Source organism: Mercenaria mercenaria, chromosome 3, assembly GCF_021730395.1.
Source record: "Mercenaria mercenaria strain notata chromosome 3, MADL_Memer_1, whole genome shotgun sequence".
Lineage (NCBI taxonomy): Eukaryota > Metazoa > Mollusca > Bivalvia > Venerida > Veneridae > Mercenaria > Mercenaria mercenaria.
In genome coordinates this window covers 88,970,584-88,994,241 of record NC_069363.1, presented here as the reverse complement: position 1 = coordinate 88,994,241, position 23,658 = coordinate 88,970,584, and the positions used below count along the sequence as shown (strand labels likewise).

Here is a 23,658-nt window from a genome sequence, read left to right as displayed (position 1 = left end):
ACGAATCAGACTTATTTCCTGGATTTGTTATATGATAAAACCACATAAGTATAAATTAAAATTTGTCTTTGCATATGCGGTCAAAAGATTTACAAATCATCTAAATTCTATTGAATCGAACGTTTTCTGTGTTCAATATTTTCAAAGTGTCTGAAATATATATTCTCAAATAATTATTATCATAGTCATAATGATATTGCATGTATCAGTACCAAAAAAGGCCATTTTTTTCGTACCAAATCAAGACTATATAAATAAGGTTTTAGAATTTTCAAACCCTTTGGCAAGACGTACATGTGTATTTGCAACTGGTTTTGAAACTTAAGTAAACTCCTATTCGTCACATCTTTCTCCTGCATATTAATTGGGCAGTATGAGAATCCTTCATATTAATTTTCCTTCATATTAATTGAACAGAATCATAATCCTACATATTGATTGAGCAGTATCATAATCCTCCATATCGATTGAGCAGCATCATAATCCTCCATATTGATTGAGCAGTATCATAATCCTCCATATTGATTGAGCAGTATCATAATCCTACATATTGATTGGGCAGTAACATAATCATCCATATTGATTGAGCAATATCATACTCCTCCATATTGATTGAACAGTATCATAACCCTACATATTGATTGAGCAGTATCATCATCCTACATATTGATTGAGCAGTATCATAATCATTCATATTGATTGAGCAGTATCATAATCCTACATATTGATTGAGCAGTATCATAATCCTACATATTGATTGAGCAGTATCATAATCCTCCATATTGATTGAACAGTTTCATAATCCTCCATATTGATTGGACAGTATCATAATCCTCCATATTGATTGAGCAGTATCATAATCATCCATATTGATTGGGCATTATCATAATCATCCATATTGATTTAGCAGTATCATAATCCTACATATTGACTGAGCAGTATCATAATCCTCCATATTGATTGGGCAGTATCATAATCTTCCATATTGACTGAGCAGTATCATAATCCTACACAGTTATTGGGCAGTATCATAATCCTCCATATTGATTGGGCAGTATCATTATCCTCCATATTGATTTAGCAGTATCATAATCCTTCATATTGATTGGGCAGTATCATAATCCTCCATATTGATTGGGCAGTATCATAATCCTCAATATTGATTGGGCAGTATCATAATCCTCCATTGGGCAGTATCATAATCCTCCATATTGATTGGGCAGTATCATAAACCTCCATATAGATTAAGCAGTATCATAATCCTACATATTGATTGAGCAGTATCATAATCCTCCATATTGATTGGATAGTATCATAATCCTCCATATTGATTTGGCAATATCTTAATCCTCCATATTGATTGGACAGTATCATAATCCTCCATATTGATTGGGCAGTATCATAATCCTCCATATTGATTGGGCAGCATCATAATCCTCAATATTGATTGGGCAGTATCATAATCCTCCATATCGATTGGGCAGTATCATTATCCTCCAGCTCGATTGGGCAGCATCATTATCCTCCATATTGATTGGGCAGCATCATAATCCTCCATATCGATTGGGCAGTATCTTAATCCTCCATATTGACTGAGCAGTATCATAATCCTCTATACTGATTTGGCAGTATCATAATCCTCCATATTGATTGAACAGTATCATAATCCTTCATACTGATTTGACAGTATCATAATCCTCCATACTGATTTGGCAGTATCATAATCCTCCATATTGACTGAGCAGTATCATAATCCTCCATACTGATTTGGCAGTATCATTATCCTACATATTAACTGAGCATTATAATAATCCTCCATATTGATTTAGCAGTATCATAATCTTCTTTATTGATTGAACAGTTTCGTAATCATCCATATTGATTGAGCAGTATCATAGTCATACATATTGATTGGGCAGTATCATAATCCTCCATATTGATTTGGCAGTATCATAATCCTCCATATTGATTTCGCAGTATCATAATCCTCCATATTGATTGGGCAGTATCTTAATCCTCCATATTGATTGGGCAGTATCATAATCCTCCATATTGATTGGGCAGTATCATAATCCTCCATATTGATTGAGCAGTATCATTCCCTTAAACTTATACTGTGTCCAATAGAAACAAACAAACAATAACAACTTTATCATTTATTATTTGGTAAATAGCACTTGGGTGTCAATGTGTGCATTGAAACATAACACTGTACTCATCACATCTTATACATAGTCTTATATAATTATAGAGAAACTGCACATACCACAATTGTAATAGCATTTTCATAATTTTCCATAAAGTTTTAACATGCGTTACTGTTAACCCGAATTAGAAAATGTTTAAAAGTATCAGATATAGAGAATACATCTTCATAGAAAAACATTTGTCTAAATTTTTTAACTTAAACTCTGTTAAAACTCATCATCATAAACGTATACATATTGCTGCCAATTTTTTACAGTTTTTTTAAAATATTGATAAATTCCCGTCGATCGCCCAAAGCTGAATGACAATTAAATACCTTACATTTAACACGAAAACTTTGTGCACAAGCACCGCCTACTGGACACACTATTCGACCAATGGAAAATAATTTTCTTCTAATTCACATTCGTTCAACCGCAGAAAATTATATTTCACTTTAACTTATACTGTGTCCAATAGAAACAAACAAACAATAACAACTTTATCATTTATTATTATCATTTATTATTTGGTAAATAGCACTTGGGTGATCAATGTGAAATTAAAGAACGGGCTGTAAAGCAGATAAAAAATTGGCAGCTAAACTTCAAATTGATATTCAGAATCAAAATACATTTATGTATATACTCAGAAAATGTTGATGAACTATTTATATATTACATAAACCAAGTGATAAGGAAACTGCCAATCTTTCTTTTAAATTGTCTTTTATATAACCATCTTTCGCTTTCTCACTAGCCCAACGGCCGTGTCTTTTAAACATTCTGTCTTTAATACCAGAATTGGATGCGGCCGTAGCCCCGCCAGATCTCAAAGAATGTAAACTATACTTAGCTACATCAACCACATGCGGTTTCAAAGCATTCAAAAACAGTTCACGTAAGTTTGTATAAGAAGTTGGTTTACAAGTATTTCTCACTTTATATCCAGTCTTAGTTTTAGATAAGTTACAAAACAAAAAATCGTCTTTCTGAAGACCTGTCCATGAAATATATTTTAAAACATTTTCACCAGAGCAAAGTACAGTTCCTGTCTTTGCAATCATTAACCAGTGTCCATCTCTATACTTATCAGTTTTGCTTTTCTCAATATAAATTGCCATGTAAGATTGCTCCAACACTATATCACATATTTTTAAATTTATAACTCTGCACTGCGTAAAAAACCTGCATACGCTAAAATAATAGCACAAATAATCCTCTGATTTTTTATATTTTTCTCTTGATACAAAGAATTGTAAATAGACAAAATAATGTCAACAGTTATCGGGTCTTTCTTATAAGTAGGCTTTCCTAAAATTCTTCTAGCAGCTTCTAATATATTGACAATGACTTTCGAATATGTAGGTGAAACTAGCCCATTTACTTCGTGAAACCATTTTATGGCATAATAACTAGTTACAACAGGAGCAGGCGTATTCGCAGACTGAATCAAAGATGACAGATAAATAGCCACCGGTAAAACTTTAGCAGGCAAGATGTTCCCACTCCCTAAGGAATTACGAAGACCCCAATTTTCCCAACGTTTGAAAGCTAGTTCATACTTTTTACACGTGTTTTCTGCTCTGGATCTCTTCAGTAACTCCGGGAGTAGGTCCACCAAAACCTCTCTATGAATCTGGAAAAATAAATTTGTAAGAAAATATTTTAATGAATATATCATTCTCTAAGGTTTCTTAGTTGAAAGTATTGGATCTAATATCTTAAATTTGTAGTTAAATATTTTACAGACTTGACAAATTTGCATACATACAAAATAAGCTTACAGTACAGTATTCCAATACTATACACTCGTATTATACACATATAATCTCATACGTACTGGCTCAAGCGAGCACTTTATCCAGGAAAGCTCCCTTATTACAGGCGAAGCCGCCAAACCCCAAACAATAGGTTTTTTTTTTTTTTTTTTTTTTACTGCTGTTCTATAAATATATACAAGCATAAACATTACTTTCCAATGTAAACATAAAAAAAACTTGGACAAGGGAAACAACTTAATAATGATTATTCTTCAGTCCATACAGAGTATTGTCCCTAAAAACTTCATTTGTAAAGCAAGCATTCGGAATCTTAAATCTGAATTCCCGAACATTCCTTTGCCGTTTTTGCATTTAACATAATACTTTGCCTCGGTAGGCAAATCTATCCAGTCAAACACGTTCGAGATGAAGGATCCGTTTTGAAACAATAACGGCCAAAATGGAGCCGATTTCCATAAAGGAATCATCAAAATGCCTTGTGCTTTATTAACAAGCATCTTTTTTAAAACCCTGTTCACTAAAAAGACTGGAGGAACAAACAGGCCGAATTCTGACGACCAGGAAACAGTAAAAGCGTCTACACCTAAAGACGCGGGATTCCAAAACTTGGAATAAAATCTTGGTAATTTCGCGTTGTGTTCTGACGCAAACCAATCAATGCTTAAAGCGCCAAATTTATTCTGTATGATAGATAATATAGCGTAAGAAATACCCCAGTCATCATAATCTATTATCTTAGAAAGATAATCAGCTTTTTCATTTTGCGAACGGGGAATCTTTTCCATTTCCAAAGTGATAGCATGCTGCATGCAAAGTTGAAAAATGCTTAACGCTAAATCTTGAATATCTTTTTTCATAGAGCCTTTAGAGACTACGGAAACAACGCCCTGGTTGTCAGAAAACCACTTGACGCGTTGATTCATTAGCACGTGCACTAGATTTGAGAACAGAAAAAACTGCTGACAGTTCCCTCCAGGTGGAGGATTTGAGACTCTCATCTAAAGACCACATCCCATGTGAAATGCCATTTACTGTACTAACCTCGTAACCAGCATAGCCCGAGGTGCTAGCGTCGCTATACACTACCCTAGAACACATGTGTGACTGATATATATCTTTAACATTAACAGTTTCTAAATGCCTTTCCCAAAATTTAATCTGTTCGACACTTTCTACAGACAATGATATATATGAATCCCACGTTCGACCCTGTAAAATGTCAGCACTCAAATATTTTGTCATTATTTGAGTCACGTGACCAATGACAATAGACATTGAGATGATTTGTCCTACGAAACTGGCTATTTTTCTAACAGCAACACGTCTGTGGGTTTTTAAGTCTTCCAAAATTTGCGAGGCTGTTGCCTTAGCCTTTTCTATTCTCTGTACTGAAATACTAATTTTGCCTTCTTTAGAATTCAAAATAGCACCCAAGAGTTGCAAATTCTGTACTGGTTTCCATATACATTTAGTAGCATTTGGAACAAAACCTGAAAGCAACAGATCTTCTTTGACCTGTGAGCTTAATTGTTCTGTATTATGGTAATTACTTGCACACCCGAACCCATCATCTAGAAACATAAGCATGTATTTACTTTCAGCCCTCCAAATATGTAACATGCACTTGATAAACCAAATGGTAGAACAAGAAATTTGAAATACTGAATTACACCATTCTTATCTGTCCATGAAAAACCCAGAAATTCAGTGTGAGGTTCAAAAATTTCTATGAAATGATACGCACTTGTAATATCAAATTTAAACATATAAAAATCTTTCTCTAAATAAGATAAAGCTATGCGTAAATCTTCAAATTTCACAGATTGTTTCCATAAGTGCTTGTTAACTTCACGTAAATCTAAGATTAATCTCATTTTTCCATTATTTTGTATTGATACGGTCAAAGGATTAACTATCCAGGGAGGCTGAGAACAAGGCTGAATCAAAGATCTGTCGATAAGGTCCTGAATTGCTGAACTAACAAATACTGGCTGCAATAATGCTGAACGATTGTTTTTATTAATTGAGCGAGGTGGCGTAGAATAAAATGGAATTTTATAGCCAAATTTTATAACATCTAAAACAAATTCTGACGCACCTATATCACACCAAATTGTACATTTTTCTCAACCTTCCCCTTACAATAATATTTTTCTGTCCCTGTTCGTACTCATAAAAATCATGTGTGAAGTTACTAAAGTCATAATCATACTCATCTTTGAATGTAAAGCTACTTTCTGGCTGCTGACTGGTTCCCGGCTGAACGGGTGGTGAACGGACAGTCCCGACGGAAATGGCTGAAGCTTCCACAGGCGAAACATGGACCTGGGGCGGCTGCGCTGTACCCAGTGAACTGTGGACCGTAGCTGTAGGCTCCGAAAGAAGGACGAAAAGAAGTTCCCCTGCCGAAATCGGGTAAAACTGGTCTTGTAGGAAGTTCCTGGCCCCTTGTGAAAGGCCGAGCAGGAGCAATATAATCCACCTGAGGGAATTTAGTAGTCGCAGACCGTTTAACATTCGAAGCAGACTTGCTGTTTTTCTTTCTTTTAAGAGCACGATTTTCGGCTTTGCTGATTTTCGCCTCATCTTCTTCGTCACTGGCAATAGGATTGCTTTCGTATAATTTTACTGTGTCCCAGCCGGCCGAACTGGAATCCGCTATACGAATGAGTTTATTGCGTTTTTTCAACTTGTTTAATACTTCTGTCAAAACTTCAGAAGCGTAGTCAATTTTTCCGTGTCCAATTGCCCACTGAACCTGTTTCACTGACTCATCAATGTCGCTATTAAACTCGTACTGAATCTTGTTGCCTTGAAATTTCCAAACAATGCTTTTCTCAGTTTTCAATTTACTTACTTCACTGACAACAGTTCTAGAACTACCTTGTAATTCCTCTTTCAGATCTAGAAAGTCCCTTCTTTGTGTTCTCAGTTCATCCAAAACAAGTTTCCTTTGATCACTAACAGAATTGTTTTGTGAATCTAAAGATGGCGACGAAGAACTGTCGCGTTGTAAATTTTCATCAATTTCAATACACACCGGGCTAAAATATTGATAAAGTCCCGTCGATCGCCCAAAGCTGAATGACAATTAAATACCTTACATTTAACACGAAAACTTCGTGCACAAGCACCGCCTACTGGACACACTATTCGACCAATGGAAAATAATTTTCTTCTAATTCACATTCGTTCAACCGCAGAAAATTATATTAATCCTCCATATTGATTTCGCAGTATCATAATCCTCCATATTGACTGGGCAGTATCATAATCCTCCATATTAATTGGGCAGTATCATAATTCTCCATATTGATTGGGCAGTATCATAATCCTCCATATTGATTGAGCAGTATCATAATCCTCCATATTGATAAAGCAGTATCATAATCCTACATATTGATTGGGCAGTATCATAATCCTCCATATTGATTGGACAGTATCATAGTCCTCCATATTGATTGGGCAGTATCTTAATCCTCCATATTGATTGGGTAGTATCATAATCCTCCATATTGGTTTGACATATCATAATCCTCCATATTGATTGGGCAGTATCATAATCCTCCATATTGTTTGGGCAGTATCATAATCCTCCATATGGATTGGGCAGTATCATAACCCTCCATATTGATTCGGCAGTATTATTATCCTCCATATCGATTTGGCAGTATCGTTATCCTCCATATCGATTTGGCAGCAGCATAATCCTCCATATTGATTGAGCAGCATCATAATCCTCCATATCGATTGGGCAATATCATAATCCTCCATATCGATTGGGCAGTATCATTATCCTCCATATTGATTTGGCAGTATCATAATCCTCCATATTGACTGAGCAGTATCATAATCCTCCATACTGATTTGGCAGTATCATAATCCTCCATACTGATTTGGCAGTATAATAATCCTCCAAACTGATTGGGCAGTATCATAATCCTCCATATTGACTGAGCTGTATCATAATCCTCCATATTGATTTGGCAGTATCATTATCCTACATATTGACTGAGCAGTATCATAATCCTCCATATTGATTTAGCAGTATCATAATCCTCTATATTGATTGAACAATATCATAATCTTCAATATTGACTGGGCAGTTTCATAATCCTCCATATTGATTGGGCAGTATCATGATCCTCCATATTGATTGGGCAGTATCATAATACTCCATATTGATTAGGCAGTATCATAATCATCAATATTGACTGAACAGTTCCATAATCCTCCATACTGATTTGGCAGTATCATAATCCTCCATATTGATTGGGCAGTATCATAATCCTCCATATTGATTGGGCAGTATCATAATCCTCCATATTGATTGGGCAGTATCATAATCCTCCATATTGACTGAACAGTTTCATAATCCTCCATACTGATTGGGCAGTATCATAATCCTCCATATTGATTGGGCAGTATCATAACCCTCCATATTGGCTGGGCAGTATCATAATCCTCCATATTGATTGGGCAGTATCATAATCCTCCATATTGATTGGGCAGTATCATAATCCTCCATATTGATTTAGCAGTATCATTTTCCTCCATATCGATTTAGAAGTACAATAATACTCCTTATTGATTAAGCAGTATCATTATCCTCCGTTTTCATTTAGCAGTGTCATAATCCTCCATATTTATTTAGCAGTATCATAATCCTCCATATTGATTGGGCAGTATCATAATCCTCCATATTGGCTGGGCAGTATCATAATCCTCCATATTGATTGGGCAGTATCATAATCCTCCATATTGATTGGGCAGTATCATAATCCTCCATATGGATTTAGCAGTATCATAATCCTCCATATTGATTTAGCAGTATCATAATCCTCCATATTGATTGGGCAGTATCATAATCCTCCATATTGATTTAGCAGTATCATTATCCTCCATATCGATTTAGAAGTACAATAATACTCCTTATTGATTTAGCAGTATCATTATCCTCCGTTTTCATTTAGCAGTGTCATAATCCTCCATATTGATTTAACAGTATCATTATCCTCCGTATTGATTTAGCAGTATCATTATCCTCCATATCGATTTAGCAGCATCTTTATCCTCCATATTGATTTAGCAGTATCATAATACTCCATATTGATTTAGCAGTATCTTAATCCTCCGACCATATTGATTTAACAGTATCATTATCCACCATATTGATTTAGCAGTGTCATAATCCTCCATACTGTTTTATCAGTACCATTTTCCTCCATATTGATTTAGCAGTATTATAATCCTCCATATTGATTTAGGAGTATCATTTAACCTGTAGACATATTCATTTAAGGTTATCTATCTAATACAGCTGTTATATAGATACAAGTGTACCAGACAAACTAATAAAGACCTGAAATTAAAAATGAAGTGACACAAATGAAGGCAACCCTTTATAATTGCGACACACATACATCACAGTCCACAGGAAGGGTAGCAAGTCATTTACAAGCGTCTCACCAGAACCTAGTTGGCCTTATATTGCCTATATCCACTGCTGGTAGGTATGTAAATCTATTGAATACACTTTAATATAAAGGTAAATTTAGTAATTGGTACAAACAATAACATAAAATCAATATTATTCTACAAATGCAACACAAGAAAAAAAGATGCTATTATTCTGAAGTACAGAGTGAATGTTCAATATCAATTTCTAACTTTGTTCGGCAGTCTTAGGGACTTTCTGTTCGTATTATAACATTTATTATAATACTCGTGAAATTGAATATGTGTACTTTAGACTGTTAATTCAATGCTCTAACCGGTATCAAGAGCTTCCCTCACCAACAAAGCATTGAATATTGTTCTGGCAAGTTTTACTACAAGTACAAGCCATTACAGAGTTCAACTTCCAACAGAGATGTTTTGGAATGATACTTCGAAAGGCATAGACATACACAGATGTAATTTGTTGAGCTGCATGACCTGGTATTTCGGATATGAAACTGAAGTGACATTTAGTATGATGGGAGTCTGCTTAAGTGTACAAATATTTCAACTGTGTAACCTTGCTGGTCATTGTTGCATATATATTAAAGTGTTAACTTCTGAAATGTTGTTGTTTTCTTCTCAAAATATGACAAAGTGTTTTTCCCCTAAATTGCATTTAAGACACCCATTACCGTGTTTTCAGAATGTACCATTTTACCGACAGTCTTCAAAAACATTCGACGCAGGAGGGAGATACCCTATCCCGCCACCTCACATGCTTGAAATATTGTGCGGAGGTGTACTTGGTCCCATTTTCGCCATCAAAATACAGGAAGCCGCCATGCGGTCTAAAACCGCATCGATGCGACTTTAGAAAAACAGACTGTATTAAAATCATTCACGACCGTATGATATTCACGGCAATTAACAAACAGTTATAGTGTTCAAAATGTAGTATTCAAAATAAATCCTTGTTGATGTATGTGAATGTAATAAACACTGATAATACCATTCTATATACATTCATTGGTAGGAAAAATCATTTGCAGATCCATAGACCTGTAAGGTACAATATAATTAACTCTAATTTTGTTGTTTTATTTGTTTTCTTAATATATTATTCAAATACTGTGAGAAGTAAAGCTCAGTTCCTACTATTCATTACGTTTGCACTGTGTCTAATGTACTCGGGCTAACTCACTGTAGTATTTTACTTATGATACTTTAAATGCTACATTTCAAATCATATGAATCAAATCAACGGGTGGTTCGGCAGGAGTTAGATATCAAACTGCCATAGGGGACATATAACCTGATACAAGCAGTATTCGAAAAGAAACTTTACAATTTTTACATAAAGTGAAAGAATGAGAATAAAAAAGAACGCTTAAAGCAAGAGAGAAATATGTGAAAATGTAAAAACAAAGTACAATGTCAAAAACAGTCTTGGACATAAATATATGTGCAATGTATACTGCTGTTAAGTTAGGCAACTTCATTTAACTGTACATTTTTTAAAGAGTAAATAAGAATGGATGGCAATATTATCCATCGCCTATTTGAAGGTCGTTCACACACACGTTTTTTTGTTAAAGCCACATAAACATATTCGCAATCAAGCTTGACATAGTTAACACTATAAGGTCACTTAATACACCTATAAACTTGTGTTAAAGATCGTGACATTTAAATAAAATACAGGCTTAAACTAGTTCACACAGCTTATTTAAAATCCGTTTAGCCTGCATTAACCATTAGTGGTGAATAGTGTCCAGTGACTGCAGACTAAGTGCCTGATATTACAGACTCAGATTTGGCGGGCAAAATCATAGGGTAAGAGACATCTTTGCAATTTTCATTTAGTTTGTGAGTGCTTTTATATTGACTTAGTATTTAATGCTGGGAGTTTAAGTGACAAATATTATGGCACGAGTCTTACAGTTATCAGTATCTTATATATTACTACATAATTCATTCAAACAAATTGACAAAAATTCATCTTGTGTCGTCGAAACAGTCTTTTCCTTTGGAAAAAGTCTTTATTGTACCCGAAACTGCTGTCAGAACGTGCTGACAATACTGATAAAACCTCAAAACACTTACACACATTTCATGAAAAATTAACTCGAGATTTCTTCGAGAAGCAGTGTCAATAAATATATACTGATATACTGGCCTATTATAAACAGACATTTTCCCGATACTAAAATTCATTCTCTTTTATCTTAAGTACTCGATATATATGACCAAACACTTTTACAACAATACAGTATTTGCAAGGCTTTTGATTTTTGCTTATCTGAACACTTGATGGATATATTGAAAATAAACCCCTCTCGACTTTAGAGGTTGTTTTTTTTACCTACAGTTCAAAAGATCCTGGACTTCTACAAATATTATAGGATGTTGTTGTAATGACAATGCAATGATCAAATATGTAATATAAAACCATTTTAATTGTACACTGCATATTATCATGCTTTTTATAACCTACATTATTGTTTTGAATTTAGGGCCAAACAGTTGACACGTATTTCTTTAAATCCACATAAAGGCTCGCATAGCATTTTGCATGTTTTACATTTTTGATATGATTCCGCAGTGTTCAGGTTTTGAATTCAAATTCTTATTTCAACAACTAATGAAAAGTTTTTCTCATTATCTGTTTTAGTATTATGCAAAACATTCACCACAATGGTTTAGTTGAAAATAAGTTTCCGGTAAAGGTTACACACCATTAAATGGTGTCGTTATGCCTCCGAAACAAAGGGATGTCAAGCAATATATATTACCTAACAGTATATTATTTCATATATGAATTGTGCTAACCACTTACACCTACTAAATCTAGTAGAACTCTTCGAAGAATATGCATGTGGTTTATTTTGTAATCTTACCAAAGCAAATATGCTTTACCGGTGTCATCAGTACATGTGTAGTAAGACGGACAAAAATGTCAAAATCAGTAAAATCAGTAATATTCAAACGCTAAGGGAAGCAAGAAGACATTAAAATAATTTAAAAACAATTTCATTGAAAGAAAGATTAACTTTTCTAGTTTACTTCTATAAATCAGTAAATGTTGTGAGACGAGTATAAATATGAGAATATATCATTTAAAAAGATCATATAATGCTTAAAATCTGTTATTTCCTACAGAAGTCAATGGGACTCGGGATCAAAATAGTTACTTATCTTAAACGCTTAGGAAAGCAAGAAGATCATAACTTATTTTATTAAAATTCATATTGAAAGAAAGTGCAAGTATCGCAGAATGCTTCAATAACTTGAGAAATATTGTCAGATAAAATAATGCATTTTATGTAATTTCATGTGTTAAAGATTCCCCTCTCTGTATTTCAGTAGGCGTAAATTGACCGATACACTCGATAATCTGCTGTCAAAAGAGACAATTTCGCCAATAAACCAGCGAATTGACTTAGAGTGGTAGAACCTATGCTCGCGGTATTTTGTACATACATTATCTTTTAAAGAAACAAGAAAAAAAATATTATTTCGATTTGCCTATACAAAAACATAAAGTTATCCTCCTATTATCGAAACATATTGTTGATGTGCGTCATCACGTGACAGTCGTCTCGTGAGCTATCGACACGGCATAAGTGAAAAGCTGAAAATTCGTCCTGAAGGGAACCTATGCTGGCGGTATGTTATATCTATTAAACTAAGGGCGAAAAAAAATTCAGCAGGCTAAAAATGAACAAAAGCATATGCGAATATAATATTTAGAACATTACTCATTTATTATGTGAAAAACAAAAGAAATGAGGATAAAATTTAGTATGTGCCTCAATGTGTATATTTCCCTTACAGAAATGGAGTCACTATTAGAACAAAGCTTAAAAACGTATAATAATGTTATATAAAAACAGAATGTTCAAGTATTAATGATTCAAACAACGACCGTGAATAACTCACTATTGTTTCCGACACTTCTTTTGTGTGTAGGAAAATTACTCCTCCCTACATCTCAGAAAAAGCCATTTGGACTTTGTCAAAATACTAAGATCAACATCGATCTTTTCATGGTTCGACAGTCACTCGTAGTGTAGCCAGGCGTCACATTCATCACATCTTGATCTTAAATGTATCTTACATCTGACTGTAATGCATGATTTCTAAAAAACTTACTTTAGTTGGGTTATTTTGACATATTTGTCTGAGATTTGTGCGACGGATACATATTGCGTAAAATGTATCGGCTGCTGTATACGTCACGTGAGCGGCACGCGCGGCTATCGCTACGTTTGTTGTAAAGGCATTTCACCACTGATCGGTGTTGAACATAGCATGATGAAATATTTTTATCTGTGCTTCTGCAGAGAGCGTATTCATCGAAATACCGCGAGCATAGGTTCCACCACCCTAGATTTCTGGGTATGAATTTATTTATCATAATGCAGTCAATAAGTGAAATAATTTGATTTTTACCCGTAGATTTGCTAACAACCAGTTTGTTATGCCATTGACTGTGACATTCGGATGCTTTATGTATGACTCTTTATTTCTGTTATTTAAGATAGACGAGTAACAAGCAGAGAAAAGTCATTTACCGTTTGTTAAACTGGAATTAAACGACCTGTAAAACAACGGGAAAAGAAAAATATTAGGCAAATATTAGGATTCCAAGCGTATAGCATTTAAGAAAAATGACTTATTGAATAAAAAGGAAGAAACTGAGCGAATGTCGTTTAAGAAGGACGATCTATAAACTGTGAAGCCAGACAATCTCGAGTATGCACCATTAATAAAGGACAACCGAAACTGAACATATAAAACTGCTTGACAGGAAGACAATTCATCAGCTGTGCAACCGGAAGAAACTGAACATAATATTATGGCACTTAAGAAGGACACTATATCAAATGTGCAACATGACAAAGAAACTGACCATATGGCATTAAAGAAAAACAATGGCACAGTTGTACCGCCGGACGGTGGATGGGGATGGATGATAGTTCTCGGTGCCTTCCTAGTGCATTTGATAACTGATGGAATATTATATTCATTTGGAATTTTCTACATAGAATTCTTAGAGTATTACAAAGGTGGAAAAGGGGAGACTGCCTGGATAGGTTCATTGGCAGCTGGTTTTCAGTTATTCGCTGGTAAGTAAATTGTCTGTGTGCACATTTAAAGATCTTATATGCAACGAATTAAAGTTTAAAAAGCCAACAAAAAGTCAATTATACACTCGTAAATGTATGTAAAGTTCTATAAGATATTGGTGGGCCGGTGGTCTAGTGGTAACACGCTTGACTGTCAATCCAGAAGTCTGGGGTTCGAATCCCGGTCTAGACACTTGAAATTTCTGAGATGATCTTGAGTGTCTCCCACCTAACAGGCCTGTATTGGTTCTTCCCAGGAAAGACGGCTTCGCCTGTATCGGTGCTATGTGCCGGGCAGAAGAACCAGAATGTCTATTCGCAAAGAGCTGGCTAAGTTAGCCAGACAAGCCTGTATCTAAAAAAAGATTTCTCTCGGTCTGTTCCGGGGACTTTATCTCACCTTGTTCTTCTGGTCAGATCGTTCTGTGTCTGTACTAGTAGAGGATGAATTCCGCACCCTATGTGGCTGCGTTTGCTATATGTAAAGCGTCATTGAACAACGTGTTTATCATGAAAAGGGCGCTATATAAATCTGGTATAATATAATATATAATATAAAGATTCACCTTTTATACGAATTTACTGTACATGTGAATAAGAAAATGAAATGTTCTGTGTGTTGCTTTTGCTATGGACGTACACATTTACTTGTATAAGATAATGATATTTTATTCTAGTGCAAGCACACGTTTAAAGTTATGCAAATTTTGTATAAGCAATCGGAACACCTTTTGAAATTTTCCTAGCAGAACTTGTGATTTTGTTTTACTTTTGTTGGAGTCAAGTCCCTACGACACAAAGATCGGTTATATGGCAATTTTTAAGCTTTTCAATCAGCTTTTTTATTTCAATTTCTACAGACCGTTCAGCACGATTAAAGTAGTATAAGTGGTACTGTTTATATCAAGGCTCCATAACCTTGGATCTCCGCCCTAATTCCAGTTTGCTTCGTTCTGTCCATTGTCATTTGGCTCAAGCAAATTTAGTCTGCAACATTTTGATTTTTGTCATGCTTGGCGACCTATGGGTTTCCATTTTTTTCGTCCGGAAATCGTTTCAGGCAAGAACGGACATCTTACTTGAACCACCTATCTTTCATGAGCTAACTAGATGGCTCTATCACTTATAACAATTACACATCACAAGCTTGGTTTCGAACCCACAACAGTGCAGAATCAGTGATTCGAAATAAGCGAATCCGATCACTGGGCCACGGAAGCTGCCTTATTAATTGCTGCGCGAAGATACCAATACACATTATCTATAAACATACTTTTTATAATGTTCCTGCAACAGATTCTAATTCTGTCATGTTGTTTCGAAGCCTGTATATCTAGTACAATGTCAGCTGACTGACAATATTATAACCTTATCATCAAAATAAAATAAATTCGCTTGCTGTAATCTGTATTTCAGGCCCATTAGCCAGTATTTTGATCAACAAGTTTGGATGTCGACTGACAATAATAGTTGGTTCTGTGGCTGCCGCTCTTGGATATGTGCTAAGCATATTTTCACCAAACATTTATTTTCTGTATTTTAGTTTCGGTACACTTTCAGGTCAGTTTCAAACACTATAGCCACTTGTAATGAATGACACACGCTATATTGAAATAAGCTTTGCTAGAATATTTGAAATTATTCAGACCTTTATTTGTATTCATGTTGTACGAAACAAAAATCTGTCAGCTAAAATATAAAATTCGGTACATGCAAGAAGAATCAATCGTGGGACTTAATTAATATTGACATAGGAGTTCTGTTACAGTGGTTAAATAATCATATATCCTCAAAAATATATTCTTTTTGAAATATTTCGTATAAGCTTTAGAAAATACTTATGACACATGGTATTCATAATGTTTTTTCCATTGCAGGTATAGGGTTTTGTCTAACGTATTTACCAGTTATTGACAGTATCGGACACTATTTTGAAAAGAAACGTACTTTTGCTGTTGGACTTGCATCATGCGGAAGTGGTGTAGGTGCCTTCATTTTCAATCCGTTTACAAAATATCTTATTGACATGTATGCATGGCGCGGTGCATTACTTATACAAGCGGGTATTTTACTAAACTGTATCATTTGTGGCGCTATATTTAGACCAGTTGAAAAGCAAAAGGCATCCGCATATGGACCCGTGCCTTTAGAAAAACGTAAAGCCAAGGAAGAAAACTTCCCATCGACTAGCGATGCTAAAAATATGACGTTGGGTGCCGATTGCAATGATTATGCAAATAAAAATGAATCACATTTTGAGTCATCGTCAACGTCAGAATTGGAAAAAAGTAAATGTAAAGCCTGCAAATATGGAATTAGCTCATTCCACTGTGAAAATTCTTTACACAAGAAAGAGAACCCACAAGAACAGAAACTTCTTGCTGGTGACGTGGCAGATAAATATTTTCAGCATGGTAAGAATATTTCATTTTATGGTAGATGCTGATATTGCAGATCAGTTAAACTCATAAGAAATTAATTTTCTCGGATATCATGGACTTCAAAAATGTATAATGTTAACAACTTGCAACGTGCATTGTTAAAGACAGGTGGAACTTTTAAACCGGCAAATATTTTGCTAAGTCAACTTAAGTGTTAAAATATAAACAGTCCTTCAAAATCGTCCGGTTTTCAGAATTCTGAAGTTCCGGTTTTCAGAAGTTAAAATATAAGTATAAAGAAATAAGAACAAACCGCCCCTCCCCCCAAAAAATGGACTGAGTTTCGTGCGGTTTTCAAAGGTGTCCGGTTTTTAGAAGGTCCGGTTTTCGGAAGTTCTACTGTATATATGCTGTATATCATTTTCAAAGTCTGTAAACCCTTAACATTCTATTCTCATAAATATACCTTTTTGAATCAACCATAAGCTTGAACACCAAACGATAGGAACTGGTTTCATTCTTCATAAGTAAATATGTTCGGAGAAGTTGAAGGAACTTCAACAAAACCTGACACCGTAACAAAAGGACTTCGGACACTTTCTATATGAATTTGCCTACTCCAAGAGTGAAAAATAAACCACTAAGAAATACGTTTTTAATTACATACACCATCAAAATACATATTTGAGATTATTTCTTAAAGTCAAATTTTCAATATTTGTTTCATAAAACGGTGATTTTTGCTTTAAATAGAATTACGTACCCTGTTATTATACATATAAAAGCTATTTTGCTTTATACAACATTGTTCCCACCCTTGCATCAAAACCATATTTGGACAGCATATGTAGATATTAATAATAAACATTTTCCATGACTATTGTGTTGATGCAAGGGGTGGAACAGTACTTTTAAACAAAAAATATAACTACAGGGTGTTCCTAAATGTAAAGTAACCAATACTTTTTACATTCATGTTTAAAAATTTGATTGTCACATATTTTTACATCTGTTTGTAACTCAGATACTATACAAATGTTTGAAAGGGTACACATAGGCATATTATACATGTATAGTAGCGAGAGAAGCAAATACTGTGAATATTATTCGTTGGATTAAATTTTCATTGGCTTATCCTGGTTGTTTGTTGCAGTAGGTTGGCAAAATACTAGCAACACACCAGGTAATCCTCTGCATGCCCTCCTCGCGACACGCACTCCGTTAGTGATGAAGATGTTGTTTTCCATTCGGTTTTATTATTTTTTGTATTTTTTTATATATTTTTCATTTCTTTATTTTTTTAATCTTCTTAAGTGCGTTTATATTTCTTTTAGACACAATCTAAATGTCACACGCATTCATTACTTCATGTTCTTCCTTCTGTGAAAACTGAATTGAATATTGTTCTTTGCGGCGGACTAGGTCTAAACACCAAAAAAAAAAAAGAGTCAATATGTGCACAGCAGATAATCTGATCCTGACTATAGTCCATCCAACAGAAATAACGCTTGGTATTGATATGCCTGTGATACATAGGTCCAGAGCAGGTCATGACAGTGACGGTTTCACATTCAGTGTGATGCCACGAAAGTGATGTGTCAAGTCGCTTTCCATGCAGATGACATATACAAATACGTCCAGAATCGAAAACGAACTAAAAGGTCCAGTCGAGTTTCAGATGGAATTTTTATTTTATGCATCGACCTGCCTACAAATGACAAATTTCGAATGTGTTTTGTTCACAACTTCAACCCTGATTAGGCAACATTATCTTTAAATGGGTTGTTGTCAGACTTATCCAGATTTAACTTTTTTCCGATACAGCTTTCTTAGGCAAGCCCCACAAAGAACTGTCATTTCGGATACATTTTTATTACATGTTTAAGCCAAGTGAGCTGTGCCATGAGATAACCAACATAGTGTTTTGCGACCAGCATGGATCCAGACCAGCCTGCGCATCTGCGCAGTCTGGTCAGGATCCATGCTGTTCGGTTTCAAAGCCTATTGGAATTAGAAAAACCGTTAGCGAACAGTATAGATCAGTGACTAGACTGTGCAGAACCATGCTGGTCGCAATTGCACTATGTTGGTTTTCACATGGCGCGCCTCAAATATTAGCTGTGCCACTGGCACTTATCCTAAGCAAGAACCCACCCTACGGCTTGATAAGATGACTGCCTTTTTTAGTATTAATGTTATACAGCACACAAATACCTGCCATCACTTATAACACAGCTATACAGACATGTACATGTACTTAAATATTTAACTACCTGAACCACTGTAATAAAACTGACCGGTCACTTATACATGTATATCTATACATACATGTAATGCACCAGTAACTTTACATTACGAACAGTGTATAGATAAATCAAGTACAGGTTGTTTGCAAAAATATCGCTCTATTTTTTTTATTTATTTATAGGATTTTATTCTTAAAATGTTATTTTTTCCTTAAATAATCTTATTTTGTCACTTTTTTCGACTGGAATTCATATATTTAAAACTTCAGTAAAGTGATGACATTATATATTTACGGAAATTAAACATTTTATTTTTTCAAGAAAATATATCCTGGCCTAGATAAAATAAGAAAAACATCTTTATAGGAACAGATAAAAACCAGTTTCTGCTGTAATAAGTTAACTAACACATCGGTTTATCATTGACTCGAAACGATTTGGGTATTGTTTAAATACTTGTGGAGAATTTTGCATTCAAAATGTAGGCTAGAAGCATATGATAGTGTATGAAGTCCTTGTTACAAAATTTTGTTTGTACCACATCTGTCATTGTTTACTTTATATTTTTACAAAGAAAACACTTCCAATAAAAGAAGATGATGCTATACATTTTGTTGAGGAGAACGAAAAATCTTTACATTTTAAGTTATGTAGATATTTAATTAATGTTTCTTATTGCAGGCGAACTTCCATCAAGTGATATAGATTCCAATATATCGGCGTCTCTCGCAAAATCGGAAAGGACGATTGCAAACCTTGAATCAATTCATGAAGTCAAGACAAAAATTGCGAAGAAATTGTGCTGCGGCTGTGGCCGAGCTAATTTACACAATGTTACGAAGCAATCATGCAATTTGTCCCCACTGAAGGATGTGATGTTCATAATGTATCTGATTTCAAATGTCTTAGCCAGCTTATGTCTTCTCATCCCGATCATGTTCCTGTATGACCGCGCAATTGACCAGGGAATAAACACAGAGAGTGCTAAATGGTTAGGATCTATTGTTGGCATAGGAAACACCGTTGGAAGGGTTTTAAGTGGAATTTTTGCGGATAAATTTAAAGTTAATCGTTTGTTGCTGTTCGAGACGTCTTTGATAATATGCGGCATTGCAACAACCCTTTGCCCTTTGTGCTTTAATTTTACCTCGTTAATTCTATTCGCATGCTTGTTTGGTCTCTCTTATGGTAAGTATATTTTGTCCAAGATATTGTGTTTTACAAAAAATGATTAAGTTCTTACGACATCATTCACATAGCAATAATGTAACGCCATGCCGATAACGTTATAATTATTGTTATTACAACTAGTCACAATACATCTATATAAAACAGAAAAAACATGTTATGATAATAATTTCACTGTTCTAATCATTTTAAATACTGCAGTACACAATAAATTGTAAGTTTATGTCCTCTTTCTTATTTGTAATTCTGTTTCATAAATTATATCCTTAATGTGTACAGAGCTGGCAGCTAAAAACTGGCATATTTAAAGACCAAATATGTCTCACATTTTTCGTTTTAGGTGTATATATTCCATTGATGTCTGTTGTCCTGGTTGACCTTTTAGGACTAGAAATGTTAACAAATTCTTTCGGCATTCTACTATTTTTTAAAGGGACGGCAAATCTGATTGGTCCACCAGTTGCAGGTAAGGGCAGAATGCATTCATTTTGAGACATTGGGGACGCTGGTGTTTTAATGATTTAACGAGTCTTCAGATAGATGTATACTCATAAATTTCACGTGTAATGTTTAATTGATAAGGATTGATTGTCATTTACAAGCGTGTAACATATTCATCCAAATGTTGTTAATAAAAGTCATTTTATGTCATTCGTTTTATCGTGATTGCTTTGGTAAACGTCAAAATGATTTGAAAAAATACAAGTCCAGCAACTGTAACGGTATTATTGGATTTTGTTACTGTATTTGTACCGAACCCTAAACAAAATAAAAAGCTTGAATTTTAATTTATACAGGTTGGCTTTACGACGCAACAGGAAGTTACAATATACCTTTCATTATTGGTGGCATCACAGTGGCTGCGAGCGGAATACTACTGTATTCTGTAACCTGTATAAGGAGATGTCGTAAAAATAAGGAACCTGAATCAGAAGCTCATTATGATGAAGCCAAAACCTACTAGATAAACATTTAAAAATGTTACAAAATCGTTTCCAGAGTTTCAAAACGGACAGTTTATAGCTGTGAGTGCAAGAGTTGCTGTAAGAAGAAAGAAGTATTACTTGTTGTGAAATGTCTAGTATCAGAAAGAAGCTAGAATAGTACCATTTCAATATTAAAATTTTCTAAAGAAAATACAACATTGAACCGCGCCATGACAAAACCAACACAGTGAGTTTGCGATCAGTATAGATCCAGACCAGCCTGCGCATCCGCGCAGTCTGGTCAGGATCCATGCTGTCCGGTTTCTCTAATTGCAATAGTCTTTGAAGGCAAACAGCATGGATCCTGACCAGACTGCTGGTTGCAAACCACGATACTGCTTTTCTCATGGCGCGGCTCAAATTATTGTTTGATGGATGATGATGTTGAGAAGCAGAAGTACTAATAGAAGAAAGAAATACACTGTTTCCTGTGGTTTTCAGTTGGGGAAGTATGGTTTTTTCTTATTGAAAAGTCCATTCTCTTTTAATTTGATATCAGAAGAAATCTTTTTAAAATTATTGCGATTGTTTTGCGTGAATTCTGTAAGCTATACTCGTTATACTGTACGCGTATTACATTACATTACTATGCAAATACGCCAAGCATAAGTTCAATTCGGGCACCTATATATATTGATAATCTGTTAATTCGAGTTTGTTAACTGCACATTTTTATCTCTAGTCTAATAAACAAACAATCAATTAGATTCGTATAGTAATAAACATGTTACATTGTAAGGCATCACTCGCAAGATCAAGCCTACAACTGTATCAGAATTTTGTATGCCCGCAAATTTCATAGATTACGGCGAGACATGTCGACCGCATTGATATCTTTTATGTCTGCAAGCATCTTTATATCATTAAAGCCCAGGTTAACTTTTTGACAGAAATGTATCAATTTATGTAGTTGTTTGTTTCTAGTAAGTTTATTTTTTGGTCAGAATTTCATATCGTCAATGACTGGAAATAATTGAGCGTGCTGAAATAACTGTGGGTTGGACAGCATGGATCCAGACAGTGCGACGCGAGTTGGTCGGGTCATGCTGTCGCTTAAGCCTATTGGATTGAGAAATGTTAGCGAAACATGGATCGACCAGCGCGCGGATGCGCAGGTGGTTGGATCATGCTGGCGCATTACCACTATGTTGGTTCATGGACGGCAATTGTTTTGTATATACGTATTTGATGGAGACTGAAATTTAAAAGACAATTTTATGTCAATCCACTTGAGTCGCGAACTAGAAACAAACTTGTTCAAAGTCGAAAGAAACTATATCAGTAACTTAATATATGAATTCTCAGACCGTTCAGAACAACAGTGGTAATAAAATCACATTTATAGGGTGACCGATTTTGTTTTGCTGGGATCATTTGATTTACAGGTCGGTTTCAAAAGTTTGCGACATAGGCAAATGTTTCACAATTTTTAGCGTACCCTAAGTCTGCTCAATTATCGTTACTATGGCAGACATTCATTCTTCTTGTAAATTAAACATGTTTTGCTCAATGGATTTCCACACTCACTCTTGACTTTTGTTAAGGGTTTCCCAAAGCTATGGTCAGCTCAAATGAAAGTGTTTGGTTTTAAATGGTTTTAATGTAAAGCTCATCATTTACTCCATCAGTAAACTGGTTCTCAGTATCGGTATTACACAGACATTTGAACTACTTATTCCAGCTAATGACATATATATATATATATTTAGTATATCTTTGAATATGCTCATTTCTCCCCGTTTTGAATTGCATTATTATGACTGATTTATGTTTGGATTTGTCACATCAGTTGATAATTTCTTTCCTGTTTTATCCCATGAATTTGGTGGTATTGCCATGCTAGTGCCTCTTTATATATTTATAAACCCATTTTACTAACAATTAATTTCTATTCTTTACCTCTCTATGTTCACTAAAGCAGCAACTTTTTATACTAGAGATTTGATCTATTCTCTTAGATCTGTAGTCGATAGATTAAAGACACTGATTCTGAATACGCCTTACTGTTGTTGGATATAAAACCGGTAGAGTTTAGATTCTCCTTGTGAGACGCCACCAAACATTCTGAAATATGTCGAGAACAACTAGTACTACCTCCACATCAAAGATAGAAAGTCATTCGGCTAACACTGCGTGATGTGACTGTAAATTAGCAAGTCACCATCTAATGTTGCTTACATTTTCGATTCCTTTGGATGTAAAAACATTGAACATTATGATTCTGTCTAGTTTTCAACATTTGTAAATACTTGTGTATTTCAGCAGTTACTTTTGTAAAATGTTAATTTAAAAAAGCTATCAGACTTTTTATCTTTT

The 23,658-nt window shown here is 34.7% G+C and overlaps 1 protein-coding gene across 1 annotated transcript; it reads left to right on the top strand.

The window, feature by feature from the left end:
• Positions 1-11,113: 11,113 nt before the first annotated feature.
• LOC123523364 (monocarboxylate transporter 12-B-like) lies at positions 11,114-22,314 on the top strand. The gene is made up of 7 exons (XM_045301047.2): positions 11,114-11,245; positions 13,953-14,541; positions 15,958-16,101; positions 16,419-16,955; positions 19,850-20,356; positions 20,697-20,822; positions 21,154-22,314. Exons 2-7 carry the CDS (start codon positions 14,271-14,273, stop codon positions 21,318-21,320), a joined length of 1,752 nt encoding a protein of 583 aa, XP_045156982.2. The 5' UTR covers positions 11,114-11,245; positions 13,953-14,270; the 3' UTR covers positions 21,321-22,314.
• The last annotated feature ends 1,344 nt before the right edge of the window (positions 22,315-23,658 follow it).